Here is a 16,513-nt window from a genome sequence, read left to right as displayed (position 1 = left end):
TGTATCGTACTAATTACGTTATTTGTGTGTTGTGTGCTTAGTTTGTTGTCTTGCATTTTAAGTTAAGAAAATAAAATAAATTATTGTGTGCTTCGTTTATCGTCTTCCATTTTTTAGTTAAGGAAATAAAATAAATTATTATCTATATTAAAAAAAATTAATTCGTTAAGTGTTTATTATTTAATTTAATTTAAAATAATAATTGTAATTTTATGTAAATAAAAAAAACAAAAACATAAAATTAAATAAAAATATGAAATAAAAAGTGGTGGGGTAGGGTGAGTGGTGGGGTAGGGTGTTGAGAGAGAAAACCATTGGAGTGGGTATTTGTTGAAAGTGTGTTGAATTGGAGAGAGAAGATGATGTGGAGTGTTGGGAAGATAAAAAGTGGTGTTGAATGGGAAAAACTTGTTTACACCATTGTACATGGTCTTATGGAATAAACTCAAGATACCCTGAGCTTCACCATTGACTCTTTCTTTTGATTTTTTAATTTATTCAAGTTTTACAATAAGATTCCTATCATGACGAAATCAAATTAGAACTAACATCAAGTGCTCCATGTTGTTAGGTCAAAGAAGCTCTATTAAAATATACACAACCAGGCATGTGACAGGCAAATTGCTGGAAACCTTAATATAGATATATAGGGAAGTGTTATTTCTATAAAGGGTTTGGTTGTGAAGGAGATAGGGAACAGTGAATTGTTGTGTAGACTATTGTTATATATATATATATATATATATATATATATATATATATATATATATATATATATATGTGTGTGTGGAAAGAGATCAACTAACTAACACTCGTGTATTATATTGGTAATTCTTTTTCCGAACACCCACAATTCATTCATTAGAAAAAGGGGTAACTATACATTGCGGAAAACAGAACATAGGGATACCACCCTATTACAGATTTACAGGACTGCATCTACCGTGAGTCAGTTTGTAACTGACGCACGGTGCTGCAGTTACTGTTTCTCACCTAAATTACAACAATATCCATTTTTTCTTTTCCCTTTCCTTTCTTCTCCTTTTCTCTCCACCTCTTCACTCCACTCACCTAGCAATTTCAGTCATGCCGTTGAGGAATTCAAACCCAACAATTCAAAGTTTCTATCTTTTTAACAATCACCCCATCACTGTTATTGCTCCTCAATGGCATAGCTTTGTACCTGGTTTTGTAGTGTCATGAATTTGGGGCTATGAGGTTTTGGAGAAACAAGAGAAAGAACCCCTAAAACCCCATATCAAGCACCGCCATCATCACACTAAACTCCCTTCAACAGAATCTTCGTCGTCTCCGTCGTTGGTGAAGGATTGCATGCTCTCTAGCCCCTTTGCTCTGTGTTTGTTTTTTGTCGGGTCACTAACCATGCAAGAAAGAAAGAGAAAAAGAGGGAGATACAGTGGTGGTGGAGATCCATCCATGGAAATCAACAAGCAAGAAGCGTTGCTGCAGAAAGTCGAAAATTGGAGAATAGAAATCAAAGTCGGTGATCAAAAGCACAGGTCGAAGTTGTAGATCAAAAATCAAAAATCAGAGATCCAAAATTAGAGGTCAAAGATCATAGAAGAATAGACGAGAAAGATATATGGAAGAAACTAATCAATACTCAGTTCCTTGAAGTTCATATGATTAATTTCATTAATATAAACAGTGTGATTTTATGTTTTCAATTCTATGATTTTATGTTTTTTTCTCAAAAAATCGTTTTGGTTGGCTGGACATGAAGAACAGTGTAGAACTCTTTGAAGTTCTTGAATTTGGGTTCTTGAATCTGGACATGAAGAAACCCAATTAAAATGTCCAACCTTTGGATTTAGATGGAGAGGGAGGAATTGGAACCAGCGTATGTGGTGGTGACGGTAGCCGGCGATGTAGATGAGGAACAGGAACAGTACAACCGACAACTTAATGGGGGTAGACCGGTAATGGGTGTTTTAGTAAAACCGATAAATTATTTTTTTAATGTCAATTGATCTCATCCATGAATTAAAAAAAACATTAAATCTAACGGTGGGAAATTAACTGTAGCACCGTGCGTCAGTTACAAACTGACTCACGGTATATGAAACCGATTTACAGCCTTATTTTGCCAAAGGATTAGCAAAAAGCCAAGAACATTTACCTCCCTAAAAATGTGACAAAAATTACAGCAATTGATTTCCTTTCTTATCCTATCAATGTTATTCAAAATATTGATTCCAAGGTCTATTTGAGGAATTGTTTATCCAACCAACGACAAGAGAGGAATCACTCTCTATGGTTACAATTATGAAATTAAATTTACGATAGAACATAAGGGCATCCAGTATGGATATAATTTCTGCTTCATAAGCTCATTTCATGCCCCCTGATTTTAAAAAACACCCCACGGTGCCTTCTCCTTAAAACACCACCAATGTCACTTGGACCGAATTTCTAGATGCACCATCCATATTGAATTTTAACAAATTAAATTTCTAGTGGAGGCATCATACTGCAGCGCGAGAAACTCACTTATGTAGCAGAAATTAGTTGTATAATGAGGTTGGGATGCCTCCTCATATTTATATGGATGCATCCATACTTATAACTAACCCTAAGTCGTGTAATTTCTAGGGGAGGCATCATACTGCGGCGCGGGGAAATCTTTGTAATTACAACACTTAAAGACTCATTTGAGATAATTATGTTTAATTGTTTATTAAGAAAATACGTAATGAGGTTAATTAATATATTGGATTTAAAAAGTTGATACAATATTCCACAAATACCATTAATTAATGTATTCAATAGTGTTCAAGATAATTAAAAAAAGTTGATACAGTCTTCCGCAATTACCTTTAATTAATGTATTAATTAATGCATTTGAAGTGTTCGAGTATAGGAGAATTATAAACTAGTAGAAATTTAACCCGTGTGTTGCACGGGTATGTTTTTAAGTTTTGTTGTTTCTTTTTGTTTTCTTAAAGGTTAAAAAGCCGAACATACTATTTTGTAAGAATTTAATTTTTACTTTGTTTTACTCATTTGGCGGAGTTTGTTCCCAGCACTCTCTATCCTTATTAATAAATAATCTTTTGTTGTAAAAAGTTAAAACAATTTTATGCATATAGTTTTTATGTGTGTTAAATTTATTTTCAATATTTATAAGAATTAATAGAAGTAAATACTTTAATATTTAATTTTGGGAAAACAATTTATATATCATAAATTATATTTTTTTGTTCAACCACATGTATTCTCTTTGAAGTATCATGTTCGATCTGGGTATGTTAATTAAGGTTAGGTCTCTCCAAAAATACACCTTCTTATACTCTTCTATAAATTATTAAAGCGAGCTAATTATTTTTTAATAATATTAATTTTAAATTAGTATAATTAATTATGTTTTTTTTAATTTGGAATAGTTGTGAAGTTCTACTTTTTAACAAATCATTAAAGAAAAGGAAGTATTAGTAAAATACATAATAACCCTTTAAAAAATACATAGTAGTCTAAAATCGACGCGACCCAAAAGTCTATATATTTTTACTTTTGATTATATTCTAATATTTTAAATTATCTGATTTTTAAATTTGTTAAATTTTCCAGTTTGTTCCTTTAATTTAATTTAAAAAATCATCTGGGGCCTAATTTTTAGTAATACATAATTGATAATTGATGGTAACATTAAAAAATTCCATTCTCCACATTTGTTTTTTAGGAAAATCCCAAGCCTCACGTTCTTCTCCCTCATCCTTCCCTGGAGTTGTGATAAAAGTGTAGAACCCAGCATCCCAACCTCCACGCTTCTTCTTCGGTCTTGACCTTCCCTTCCTTCGTTGACCACCACTCCCTCAACCTCGACCCCATCCACTTCGACGCTGTCACAAATCTGCTATGCGTGTATCCCACGCCGTCGTCGTTTGTGTTCGACAATCTTCCTCGTCTCAATATCCAATTGGTGAAGCCTCGAGGCATGGAGCTTCCCACCGCTGAGGGGACTAATATGAGCATCATGTTAGTCTTCGCCCTCATCAGCAACGCCTTGTTCGGCGTCAACATCTGCCAGAGGCTCCCGTCGCCGCTGCCGAACTTCAAGAGAACGCCCTTGTCTTGGATCCCACGGTCGAAGTTCCGGGAAACGCGAACACCGGCGTCATTGACCAAGAAGTCTTTATCTAGAGCCCCCAACGTCACGGTGTAAACTCCTCCATTCATGTGTATCAGGTTGAAAAATGACATACTCGTTGAAATAGTTTGTGACAGTTGCCATTCTTTTTTTGTAGGATGTTGGAGTCTAAGATATGTATGATTTGAGTGTGATTGAGTTGTTTATATACAAATATACAATAGTGATTGGTTTAGTGTAATTGCATATTTTCAAATTAATGTAGGTAGATGAATAGACTCTTTGCAATGCCAATTTTTATCAGTTTATGCAGGGTGGTTTATTGCTTTGAAATGACAGGTTATGAGTTTATGCAGAATTGATGAGACGGTGTATAAATTATAATTTAGGTTGTTACATAACCAAAAGGTGCAGAAAATTCCAGTAGTATTTTTTCTCAATTGTAGTGGATATTAGATGTGTATTATTGACCAGTAAATTTCCTTCCTTAACTCATGGAAGAAACGCACATTACATTGAGCAGTAAATTTCCTTTCTTAATATATAGAAGAAACGATTGAGTTGGCTACGTTTGATCCCTTCTTTATATCATCTTTTATTTACTTAGTTGGTTATTTAATCAGTATTCAAATTTGTGGGGGGTGCCATGTTAGTTTTAAATTACACAAAAAAAAACTGTAGTAATAAAATTGAAACCCATTGAATCTTAAGTAACTGAAAAAATAATTTCATTTTAATTAAATTTTGCTAATGTGTTTAATTCTCTTGTAGCTAATGTGTTTTATATTATTTTGTTTTTAATACTTAGCTTAAGTGAGCTTAATTTACTAATGTATATAGATATAGATATAAATAATAAGGGCTTGTTTGGTACGTCGTATTAGACATGATAATATAAACTTATACAATACATTATGGACTTATCCATTGATTGGTTCTCACATTGTATTGTATAGGTTTATCAATCAAAATGATGAATTATTTAATCTACCATATTGATGATGGATAAGGGATGATAAAAGTATGATGTATAAACTACTTGAAATATATTTAATCAACCGCCACCACCATCAGCTCCACCGCTACCACCATCGTTGATACTATATATCATCGTTACCACCATTACCACCACCACCCCCCTCCACCACTACCGCCACCACCGCGCTCCACCACTGCCACCATCGTTGATATCATCATCGTTGTTGCCACTACTACCACCACCGCCAACATCCTCCACCACCACGCCATCGCTGCCACCCTCAACCACCATTGTCGGCTTGCTGCAACCACCCTCCACCACCATCGTTGTCGCCACTACTGCTGCCCACACCACCACGGCCACCATCCTCTCTACCACCACTATTACCACTACCACAATCACCACCATCACCTTCCAATACCACCATTACCGCCACCACCACCACCAACCTCCTCCGCCAGTGCCACCACCGCTACCTACCGCCATAACCCACCACCTCTGTTGCCGCCACCACTCCCTCCACCTCCACAATCAACCACCTTTGTCGCCACCACCACTACCTACTGCCACATCCACCTCCCTTCACTGCCGCCACCACTCAGCATCACCACTGCCACCTCTGTAGCACCTCCACAACCCCACCCTCCATCACCGCCACCGCTGCAGCTACCACCACCCATCACCACTATCTTCACCACCATTCTCATTTTGATATTATCTATCATTATTCAATATTTCACAAAGCATAGGATTATACTAACTTAAACAATATGATAAATTATACAGTGTATAACCAAACATTTTATAGTATTAAAATTTTATTAAACCTTATCCTATTAGACCTAATGCAATCATGTCTTAACCAAACATGCCCTAAAAGAAACAATGAATTGAAAAAAAACATGGAAGTATATAATTAGATAACTTATAAGAAAAAACTTAAGCAAGTGCAATGACATAATAATCCAGTAATTCACCAGTCCATGGTTAGGTCCACTTCCTAATTGTGAAGCGAAAGATCAATTGGCGAGGGAGATACATTTGTTAAGAAAAATAAAAATAAAAAAATGATCAGCACATTTAAGGGATTACACAATATCCTCCATTATGAGTATACACTTCCTGTCAAGTATACAATTCCTGTCTAGCCAAACCAATCATCTACTCCGCTAATTGTTCCATTATCCATAGTGAGAGATTCATATCTTAATTGATTTGTTAACAGTCGATTTTGATATTACCCTAAAATAGCATTAACTAGTTAAAAATATCTGCATTATCCCAAGGGATACGTGTCAGCTACATTTTAAAAAACTACAAAAGTGATTGCAGAGGAGCCTGTATGTACTGTGTCTGGGAAAATATAATAACGGGGTTTAACATGACTGAAAAAACAAACATTGAAGCAACTTAGTTATGATAGGATTGTATGCGAATGGTGGTGTAATTTAAAGGTTAAAATACTTCATTTTGCATGTCGAATCAAATCTTTTGAAAGTAAACAAGAATATTATGAGCTCTAGATATTAATGCTTCAATTTTTTATGTAGCTGGTTGCACTTTTGTTATTATGCTCCATGCCTATAAGTTCTCAAATCTTTCTAAAGTTAAGATCCCCCAATATTTGCTTTTCTTGTTGGGTTTTCAAGTGGGGGAAGCGGCACGACAAACCATCTACCTTACATTTCAATTTTTAAAGAGTAATGATACGTGCATTTTTTATTTTTAATCACTAACAAAACTTTGGATACACCATTTTTGATTAATTTATTTATTTATCTTTTTTCCTCTCAAATCACATTATATATCCCATCTTTTTACTTTTCTATCTTCTCTTCCTATATTTAAGCATCTACACATAAAAAAGGGCTATGTGATTTTTTATTGATCTTTTAAAGGCTCATAAATTTGATGTGTAAAAAAATTAAAAAAATATATTTAAGTGTTAAATAAATTAATGTACCTAAAACATCAATCTGAGGGACTTAGATAAAGGTCCTAAAATAATTTAGGATCTTTAATTTATTTGACTCAATGATACACAAACTATGTTATTCGATGTGTTTAAAAGGACTAAAACACTATATTTTGTCTTTTAGTGTTCAATATGGATTATGACCATAGTGTTTTTTTTGTCTTGTAGTACTGTTCAAAATAAACACAAGATTCTCGACTTAAGCTCATGAAATATCAAGAACAGCGAATTATCTAGTGATAAATTGATCATGACTTTTTGGCTTGAACTAATTACCAAAGCCTACATTCAAACTAAACATTGGCCGGTTAATGTTCAAACTATGCAATTAAACCTTCTCTTTGAAACACATCATGAAGCTTTCCCCAAACTTCGCTTATTTTGTAATTTTAGTATAAACACAAAGAAAGTTTCCATATATGATTTTGTTTTTATCAACATATGGTTAATTAATTACATGAAATAATATTACTCGTTCGACTCCTTTAATATGAGAGACTCTCTCATTTTAGAGGAGAGAAATCCATTGATAAGATATATCTAGAGTAGAACATTGCTTTTACAAAATAATAAAAAAACTTAAATCTTTAGGAAGTAGTGATATTTCAAATTAAAAGAATCAGAACATTGAACAATATACAGCAGTAGGACCCAATTTCATATCTCCAAAATGTAGCCTCATGCCCTCATCTCACTTGTTCTTTCCATATCATGACTGATTTTAATAATGTAGGTCAAAAAGAAAGAGGCATTATATGGAAGGTGTGAGCTATCATCAACTCATTAGTGCAAGTCATAGAAACCCTGGAAAAAGCAAAGCTCATCAAAGGACCACGGCTCTCATGCATCAATTGTTTGAATATATTCTTTGTTTTGTTCAAAGATCCAATTCTCTGATTTAAAAATTGTGTGTGTGTGGAGATTAAAGATGGAAGACAAGTACTCTCCAAACCCTCGAAAACCGGTCATAATTGAGCGTGTGGCATCGCGAATCCAGATTACACAAATGTGATGTTTAGTTGTTAATTTAAATCCATGTGGGTATAGGTCCCTTCCAACACACTACACAAGCCTACTAAACTATGATTAACATCAACATTCGAAGATTAAGGTTCAAATTCATATGAAGTTTCCTCTTCACTCTTTTCATGTATCCTTGTAACTAGGGATTGGTTGTGTTACCATTTATAAATGGACACCGACAAAATTAAGCAAAAAGTATAGTCTGTCTACCTTAATTAATTCGCATAAGAGCATGCATGCATTGATGGATCAATAAATAAATAGAAAATAAATATCTCATTTTTTCCCTAGTTCTCCACATTTCACTAATTTGATACTCCCTTCGTTCCATAAAGTTTGTTGTTTTGCACCATTTTTCAATATCCCAAAATATTTTTTATTTAGAAAACCAATGCATTTTTTGCTAATTTTTTCCACCTCTACCCTCATTTAATACATTTTCTCTCACTTATCACCTTTCATATTAACCAACCACAACTCTTCTCTATTAATTACATTCTTCTCTATCTAAGTATAATTTAATAGTTGCACATCATACTAGTAAAATTAAATAAGGGCAATCTATTCAAATTATGCTATCAATAATTGTTTTCTTATTCTTTGTGCCACAACCTTAAACTACAAACTTTTTTTTTGGTGCATCAGAAAATTAATAAGACAACTAAAAACTACAAACTTTCTGGAACGGATGGAGTATATTCAAAGTTTGGACTGGGTGAGACCCCAAGGTCCCTCGCCCAGGAGACCCGACCTTGGGCGTGGGACACGCCATGACCTTGGGCCTCCCTTCCCGAGGCCCAATTGGCCCATTCGGACAGACTAAGGGCGCCGAAGCCCAACTCCACCTCTATAAATAGGAGGGGAATACCAATTGTAAGGGACTCTTAGCTCATTTGAATAATAATAGCATTGAAATTCAGTTATATTTTCTCTCTCTAAGCGGTTAGAGTTTCTCTCTCTAAGCATTCTCATCACCTTCCTCATACTTTGGGTACTACCTTCCCTCTCTATGTTCCAACACGAAACATTTGGCGCTGTCTGTGGGGAACGGTAGATTTCGATTCCCGGACTACGTGGATCGTGATTCGGTTGAGTGAAGCTCGTTTCTCTGTGCGATTTCTCTCCAGATTTTCTTGATGGATCGTGATTTGGTTCCCGCGCGATTCGCAATTTGATTTCGAGAAGTTCAAGTTTCTGTGAAAATTGGTGCGATTCAGAGGCTTGTGGTTGAATTCTCGGTTCGTTAACAGAACCTGATGGACCCATCTCGCCGACGACGTGGCAAGGAACCAGAGTGAAGTTACATTTTTTCCCCGCGCACCGCGAGGTTGGATAGACATCGTCGTGCAGAAGCACGTCGAGCGTTAAGTGGCGACTTGAAGATGCAAAATGAGTGTTTACAAGAGCAGTTGAGGAGGAGGCTGCGGCTACGGCCGGAACCAAGCCTTTCTCGGCGGCAGTACGAGAGGTGACTGTACCGAGCGGCATGGCGAACCTCGTGTTGGAGGCGTACGACGGACAAACCAGTCCAAAGGATCATCTGTCTCGTTTTGATGCGAGGATGACGAAGTATGCGGTTTCCGACGCTGTGAAATGCAGGATGCTTCCATCAACGTTTCGAGGCGCGACAAAGGAATTGTTCACGAATCTGCCTTCAAGATCCATAGCTAAGTTCCGTGATTTCTCATCAAAATTCCTTGACCATTTCTCTGCAAGGACGGTCGAGGATCTGTTTGATATTCGGCAGGAGGAACGTGAAACCTTGAAACAATATGTGAAACGATACAGTGCCATATCCGCGAGGTTCGAGGAATTGCAGCCACGCGTGTGCGTGTGCGCTTTCAAAGGCGGTTTGGCCCGGGGAGAATTTTATTGCGAGCTGAGTGGGGAGCTGACATGCTCAATGGTGGAAGTCTGCGCCCGAGCGCAGGACTACATCTTAAAATAAGAAATTGAAGTGCACGAGAGGAAGGGCAAGCGAGCGGCAAAGGTGTCGCTGACAAGGGAGGTGATACAAGACAAGGAAGCAAGTCGCGAGCAGAGGTTTGGGGAAGCTGGCCGGTTCATAAGAAAGAATAAAGGACAGCTACTCCGCCCGAAAACGAGGGATAGAAAGCACTGGTGCCCTCGTCGAGAAGCGAAGGTAAGCCAGCGAATGAGGTCGCAAGGATGCTCAAACAAGGAGTTAGCAAAGTTACTTCTCGAGGCGGAAATTGAGAACATGAACAGAGTCGACGAGCGCAGAAAGGACCCCGGAAGCGAGGCGAGGAATCCGCCGAGGTGGTGTGAGTACCACAACCTAGAAGGTCATAACACCATCGACTGTTTCATGCTGAAGGGTCGAATCAGGCAGCTGTTCAGGGCGAAAAGGCCGCAAGAGGCGAAGGGGAGGGCGGAGGAACGGTTGAAGCAACGAGCACAATCGTTGGAGGTTTCGAAGTTTGCAACGACGTATCGGCGGAGGGCCGGGAGACAGTGGGGGCGACAGCATCGGTGGAGGTGTATCTAGAACCATTTGGGTGCCCACATCCAGACATAGTGATATCGACCGCGGATTTCGAGGGAATCAAGGCCCATACGGACGATCCGGTAGTGGTAATGGTAAGAATAAAAGGTTTCAATGTACAGAGGGTGCTTTTAGACCAGGGCAGCTCGGCGGATATAATCTATGAGGACGCATTCAGACAGATGGGGCTGACGGAAAAGGTTTTAAATCCATACGCGGGAAGTTTGGTAGGTTTCTCCGGGAAACAAGTTCAGGTACGTGGCTACGTAGAGTTGGATACAGTTTTCGGAGTGGGCGAGGACGCCGAGCTCTTGAGGATAAAATATCTGGTCCTATAAGTCGCGGCAGCTTATAACGTCATCATAGGGCGAGGTACCTTAAATCGCCTCCATGCAGTGATATCTACGGCCCACCTTGCGGTAAAATATCCCCTACTTTGCAGGAGGATAGGGAAACTAGCAGTAGACCAAAAGGAGGCGAGGAAGTGCCATAGCCATTGCCTCAACATGTCTGGCAGAAAAGGAGCTGGCGACGGGCACAGGTGCCACGAGATTTGGACGTCAGAAGGCGGTGAAGGCGAACAAGAACGTTTGGGAGCACAGAGTGACAGCGACGAAAGGAAGAGGAGGAATCAGGGAGAAGAATCTTGTAGGATAAGAGAAGGCAAGCTCTACGCTCAAAAAGATAATGAGTGGTATAACGAGGACTAGGACATGAACGCTACCAGTAGAGGGATACTGGCAATCGAGCCCAAACTCACCAAGGACCAAGAACAACGCTTGAGTGAACTCGTAAAAGATAACGTTGACCTCTTCAATTGAGGGAAAAGAGGAACTGTTTGTGGGGAGCCGCCTGCATTTGCTCGGCCCCCTCGGAAGACAGGAAATGGAGAAACTCATCGCCAAACCAGGAATGAAGGAAAGAAAAGAGCACAAGGAAAGGGTAACAAGAGGGAGGCCGAGCGACTAAGGGATGTGGGCGAAAGACCAACGAAGTCAGCTCGACCCGCCAATCACGAAGAAGAACGGGGACAGATCCCTCGCCACGGCGGGAAAGGCAAAGAGGGCGAGGAAGGCAGGACGCTGGGAGTTATACTTTGATTGAGAAGGAGACCCAAAAAGCAAGGACCAAAATAAAGATGCACTCTTTTTCTCCGACACGGGAGTTTTTTAACGAGGCATCCCTTGATGTGAAATTTAAACAAATCAAATACAAAAGGATATTCTTAGCAATACTCCTAACTATCGAACTGAGACGGCAGCCTGGTGGGAAAAATTCACTGAAGGTGGCGATCCCAACACGACCTTGATGTCTGGGGATCGCTCCGGAAAGTCCGGCGCTGACCGTAGCCCCTGCAGGCGACGTGTGCGGATGAGCTTCCCGCCGCCACCCGTTGACGGTGTGCGCGAATAAGCTCTTTATTCAAAGAACCTCCCCGAAATATGGGCGAGTCAAGTCTTCCCGAAACGCGGGAAGCATTTTTAACTAGGTCAAAAGTCTCGGGTAAACTCATATGGCCATTGGGCCCCGAGCAACTGTAAGTCCCCACCTAATGAGGCTGGAGGGGCCGCACCTGCTCTTACGAAAAATATTGGTGCGAACAAAAGCCTCGGTAAAATATCGAGCGAAAGTCCTAGTTACACGTAGCACACTCTCGAAAAATTACTCAAGCAAAACTGGGAGGCTAGCACTGAAAACACGTGCTAAACGACGATGAACAAAAGGCGAAGATAAATAGCGGGCCGCCCGCCCCGCCCGCTTAACTATCCTTCGCTCATTTAATTATTCATTTACTCCTTCATTTATCTGTTTATATTGGGGCGATTAACTAACTCGATTATTTGTTTGCTCGTATGTTCATAATAGTGCACGTCAAAACAATTCGGGAAACAAAACTTTTATTCAAATACTTGACTTAATACATTTAAAAGGGGGGGTCTCTCCTCATTTTCCTACATTCTTTGCGCTGCTCTGTCCTCTCAAACTCCAACCGGTATTGCACGTACTCTAAGTTGCAGAGTTTCCGGCTCAGCTCCTGCTTCTCAGGACCTTCTTCCACCGTCTCCAGAGTTGTTATCACCGTTTCTTTCTCCTCTAGCAGATCCAGCTCCCGCCGGCAGAGCTCTTGAATTTCCTCCACGAAGCAGAGAAAATCTCGGAGGATAGCATCCATCTCAGGACTCAGATACATTCCCAACAGTTTGTTGGTCAGGTCGTAGACGTTGGGATCTTCCGGATGCCTGACGTTGATGAAGAGGTCTTCATCAAAAGCTTTCTTCCTGAGCTCTCCCAAACAGGCAATGTAGGATGCCATTTCCTTGATGTTTTAGAAAGCAGATGAGATGTGAAGATTGTGCGTTTTGGTTCTTATTTATAAGCCCGGTTCAGTCTCCAGAAGTTATTGATGGAGCAGTTTCTTGAGGAGTTTTTTCTTAGAAAAGGAGCGACTTGCAATAAAGGCTTGAGCGTTCGTGGCCGGTGGTCAACGCTGAACCGTTGGAACGTGGGGAAGAAGCACTTGGGCAGACGTTTGAAATTCCCTAAGAGGAACGTCCTGCATTGTTTATCTCCCGGCGGGACGCGTACAATTAAGACTCATAGCAAAAGCAGTAAAAACTTGGGGTAACTTGGGGTCCTCATTCGGAAAAAAAAAAAGAAAAACAAGGGAGACCCTTGGTACAAAGATAACAAAGATAATATAAGGACTCCTAACATTTTGAGTTGGCTCTACGTATTCTTCCGTCAGGAAATGCTCGGCGACGAAGCCTGGAGGATCGTCGAGCCCGACCAATCCTGTGGGTGTAACCCTCTTAAATGCTCCCATCTGGCTGAGATCAATTAGAGGATGAAGATGTTCGACTTGGGATTTGGCAAGGAAGAAGCCTCGGTCGCGTTCAGAAGCGGCAGCAACAGCAGCCTCTGACCTTAATCTTTCTTCTAAGGCCTTCGCGTCAAGACGGGCTTGAGTCTTCGCTGTGGATAGAAGATCATCTTTCTTCGCCAGGTCAGATCGAAGGTTTTCAAGGTCGGCCTCCGTCAAAGCTATTTGGTCTGCTTTCGCGCTCGATTCTAGCTGCGCCTCCTGCAGCAGCTCTGCAAGAGTTTTCTCCAATTCAGAAATCCTCCTGTCACGGAGCTCTAAGCTAACTTCAGCACGAGCGGACTGCTCGGCTAGTTCTTTGGAAAAGGAGTTTTCCTTGGCGGTCAGTTGAGCGGCGAGCACTTCGCGATCCTCAGCAAGTTGAGAATTGAGAGCGCGGAGGCGCGCCACTTCGGATCGTAATTCGTCAGCATCCTGGGCGGAGCGCCTATAGCAGTGGAACGCGTGGAGCACTCCCGCCACAGCCCCTTCGAGACATTATCCAAACCACGCTGCTTAACAACTTCATCCATTCGCGCCATTTGGGCTGATGTCAAAGTTAGAGAACACGGGAATCCCCGACTCACAGACCCTAAGGAGAGGGTGGAAGTATGAACATGTGGAGGAGGGGCGTTGGCGGAAGACGTCAGGTTTGTACCAAGAGGCGACGAGATAACTATTGGACGGGAAAGTGAGCCGTCGACAAGACCGTGTTGGGCTGGAATGGTCCCTGAAGGCTCGCCGGAGTTCAACCTTTTTGGGGAAGGGCGAGGATCCTCCTCGCCAAGGGGCCGTTTCCCGCCCGCCTGGATTCTCAACAGAGACGCCTTGTCGCCTTTCAAATTTATTTGAGGGGGAAAGAAGACGTTATTTTTCTTCTCAAATGCCGCCAGAAGCTCCTAATCGGCAAAAGGCTTTATTTATCAGGCCATGTTGGCCATCGTTTTTTACTTCTAGATTTTAAGTTTTAGTCGGCATCCTTAGGGTTCTCGCCTTGTTTCTTGCTTAAAGACACACTTAGCTCTCATGCTTCGAGCTCGGTGTCTTGTGGACTTATGGACTGGGCGAGACCCCAGGGTCCCTCGCCTAGGAGACCGGACCTTGGGCGTGGGACGCGCCATGACCTTGGGCCTCCCTTCCCGAGGCCCAACTGGCCCATTCGGACAGACTAAGGGCGCTGAAGCCCAACTCCACCTCTATAAATAGGAGGGGAATACCAATTGTAAGGGACTCTTAGCTCATTTGAATAATAATAGCATTGAAATTCAGTTATACTTTCTATCTCTAAGCGGTTAGAGTTTCTCTCTCTAAGCATTCTCATCACCTTCCTCATACTTTAGGTACTACCTTCCCTCTCTATGTTCCAATACGGAACAAAGTTCAAACCCATTTTTTCTTAAAATTCATTTCATATTAAAAAAAAAATCATTGATTACACGAAGTAGGTAAAGGTCGACACTAACTTCAATTTTAGCACTGCTTAGCATTGGCATCAAGACTCACATTAAATTTCCTGAAACTACTCCCTTTGTTCCATAAAGTTTGTTGTTTTTTATCATCTTTCAATATTTCAAAATGTTTGTTTTTTTTAGAAAACCAATCCACTTTTTGCTAATTTTTTCCAAATATATCCTCATTTAATACATTTTCTCTCACTTATCACCTTTCATATTAACCAACCACAACTCTTCTCTATTAATTACTTTCTTCTATATCTAAGTATAATTTAATAGTTGCACATCATACTAGTAAAATTAAATAAGAGCAGTCTAGTCAAATTATATACTATCAATAATTATTTTCTTACGTACTCCTTGTGCCACAACCTTAAACTACAAACTTTCTGAAACGGAGAGAGTAATTACTAGCCTCGGCCAGGCAACTAACACTATAATTTAGCTTTAGTTTAGTCTATAAAAAATTTTAAACATAATTTAACACCCTGATTTTTGTGTCCAATTGTGTTTTATTTTAGTTGGCATCACAGCTTTGCCTCTTGATTATGAGCATACAAGAAAACAAAGAAAGAAAATAAAAATAAAGTTTTGGTTTCATATCAAAGAGATCTCTTGGCTATGACATTAATAAATTTGCATCCCAAGGTTCTATTATTAAATCATATTATTACTAATTATACCTTCAAATTTTTTATATACACTTCTAGGCTATAATAATTAATAATCCTTACCACAAATGTACTACCTAGTAGCGGTGTCAAGTGTCAACAAGTGGGTTGGAGTGGGATAAGCATGAAGCATATGGAGGTTATCTAAGGGTAACTCTACGATCTACCACTTTGTTCCCGTCGAGACCTAGGAAATCTGTACCTATGGTTTTGACTAACCATTTATGTGTAAAAGAGATACTCTACTTTATCATGAATGGGGGGACCTGCCATTTATAGAGGCGCGAGGATTCTATTACAAAATGGGCCTTAAAATTGTCTAATAGGTCATGCGTCAAGCCTGACCCAAACCATGACACCTTGCTCCTTGAGGAGGACCTGCATAACAGCCTAAGACACTCATGCAAGGGGCATTAGAAGAGTGTCTAACATTAGATGCCTAATTCTTTAACCTCATATTTTGAGTGATAACAAAGTTTTTAATTATATTTTCGTGAGATACAAAAAGTTCTATAAGACTCTATTGTCTTAAACTTTCAAGAAAATATATGACTTGCTCTACTAACGTCCATATATCATAAGTCTCATCTGAAGACAATATCGTTCATTATTTTGACCAGTCAACAAAAAGCGCCCTTGAGGAAATGAGAATGGTCTGTTGAAGTCTCTTATGCTCAAAGTCCATCAAGAAATAGCTAAAAGACCTAAAGTACATCACGTGAGCTTTAAAAGACACATTGAACAAAGTGAAAATACAACGTTGTCATACATGTCACATCAAACAACTATCTACCAACTCCAACTTTCACTCAAAGAGGAAAGATCAACTGCACAAGCTTCTACCTACCTTTTGGATCAGCTTCTTGAAAAATATCTCTAACCCAAAGTATTTCAACGCGCAAAATCATTTAATACAAAGTAGTTGAATGTTTGTACC

The 16,513-nt window shown here is 39.7% G+C and overlaps 1 protein-coding gene across 1 annotated transcript; it reads right to left on the bottom strand.

Annotated features, from left to right (window-relative positions):
• Window positions 1-5,367: 5,367 nt before the first annotated feature.
• On the bottom strand, window positions 5,368-14,841 carry LOC130744809 (uncharacterized). The gene is made up of 5 exons (XM_057596962.1): window positions 14,799-14,841; window positions 13,305-13,939; window positions 12,548-12,908; window positions 5,664-5,805; window positions 5,368-5,476 (listed from the first exon to the last, which is right to left on the bottom strand). The coding sequence occupies exons 1-5, from the start codon at window positions 14,839-14,841 to the stop codon at window positions 5,368-5,370; spliced, it is 1,290 nt and encodes a 429-aa protein (XP_057452945.1).
• Window positions 14,842-16,513: the final 1,672 nt, after the last annotated feature.

This window comes from Lotus japonicus, chromosome 3 (genome assembly GCF_012489685.1).
Source record: "Lotus japonicus ecotype B-129 chromosome 3, LjGifu_v1.2".
Classification (NCBI taxonomy): domain Eukaryota; kingdom Viridiplantae; phylum Streptophyta; class Magnoliopsida; order Fabales; family Fabaceae; genus Lotus; species Lotus japonicus.
This window is presented reverse-complemented; position numbering and strand designations above follow the sequence as displayed.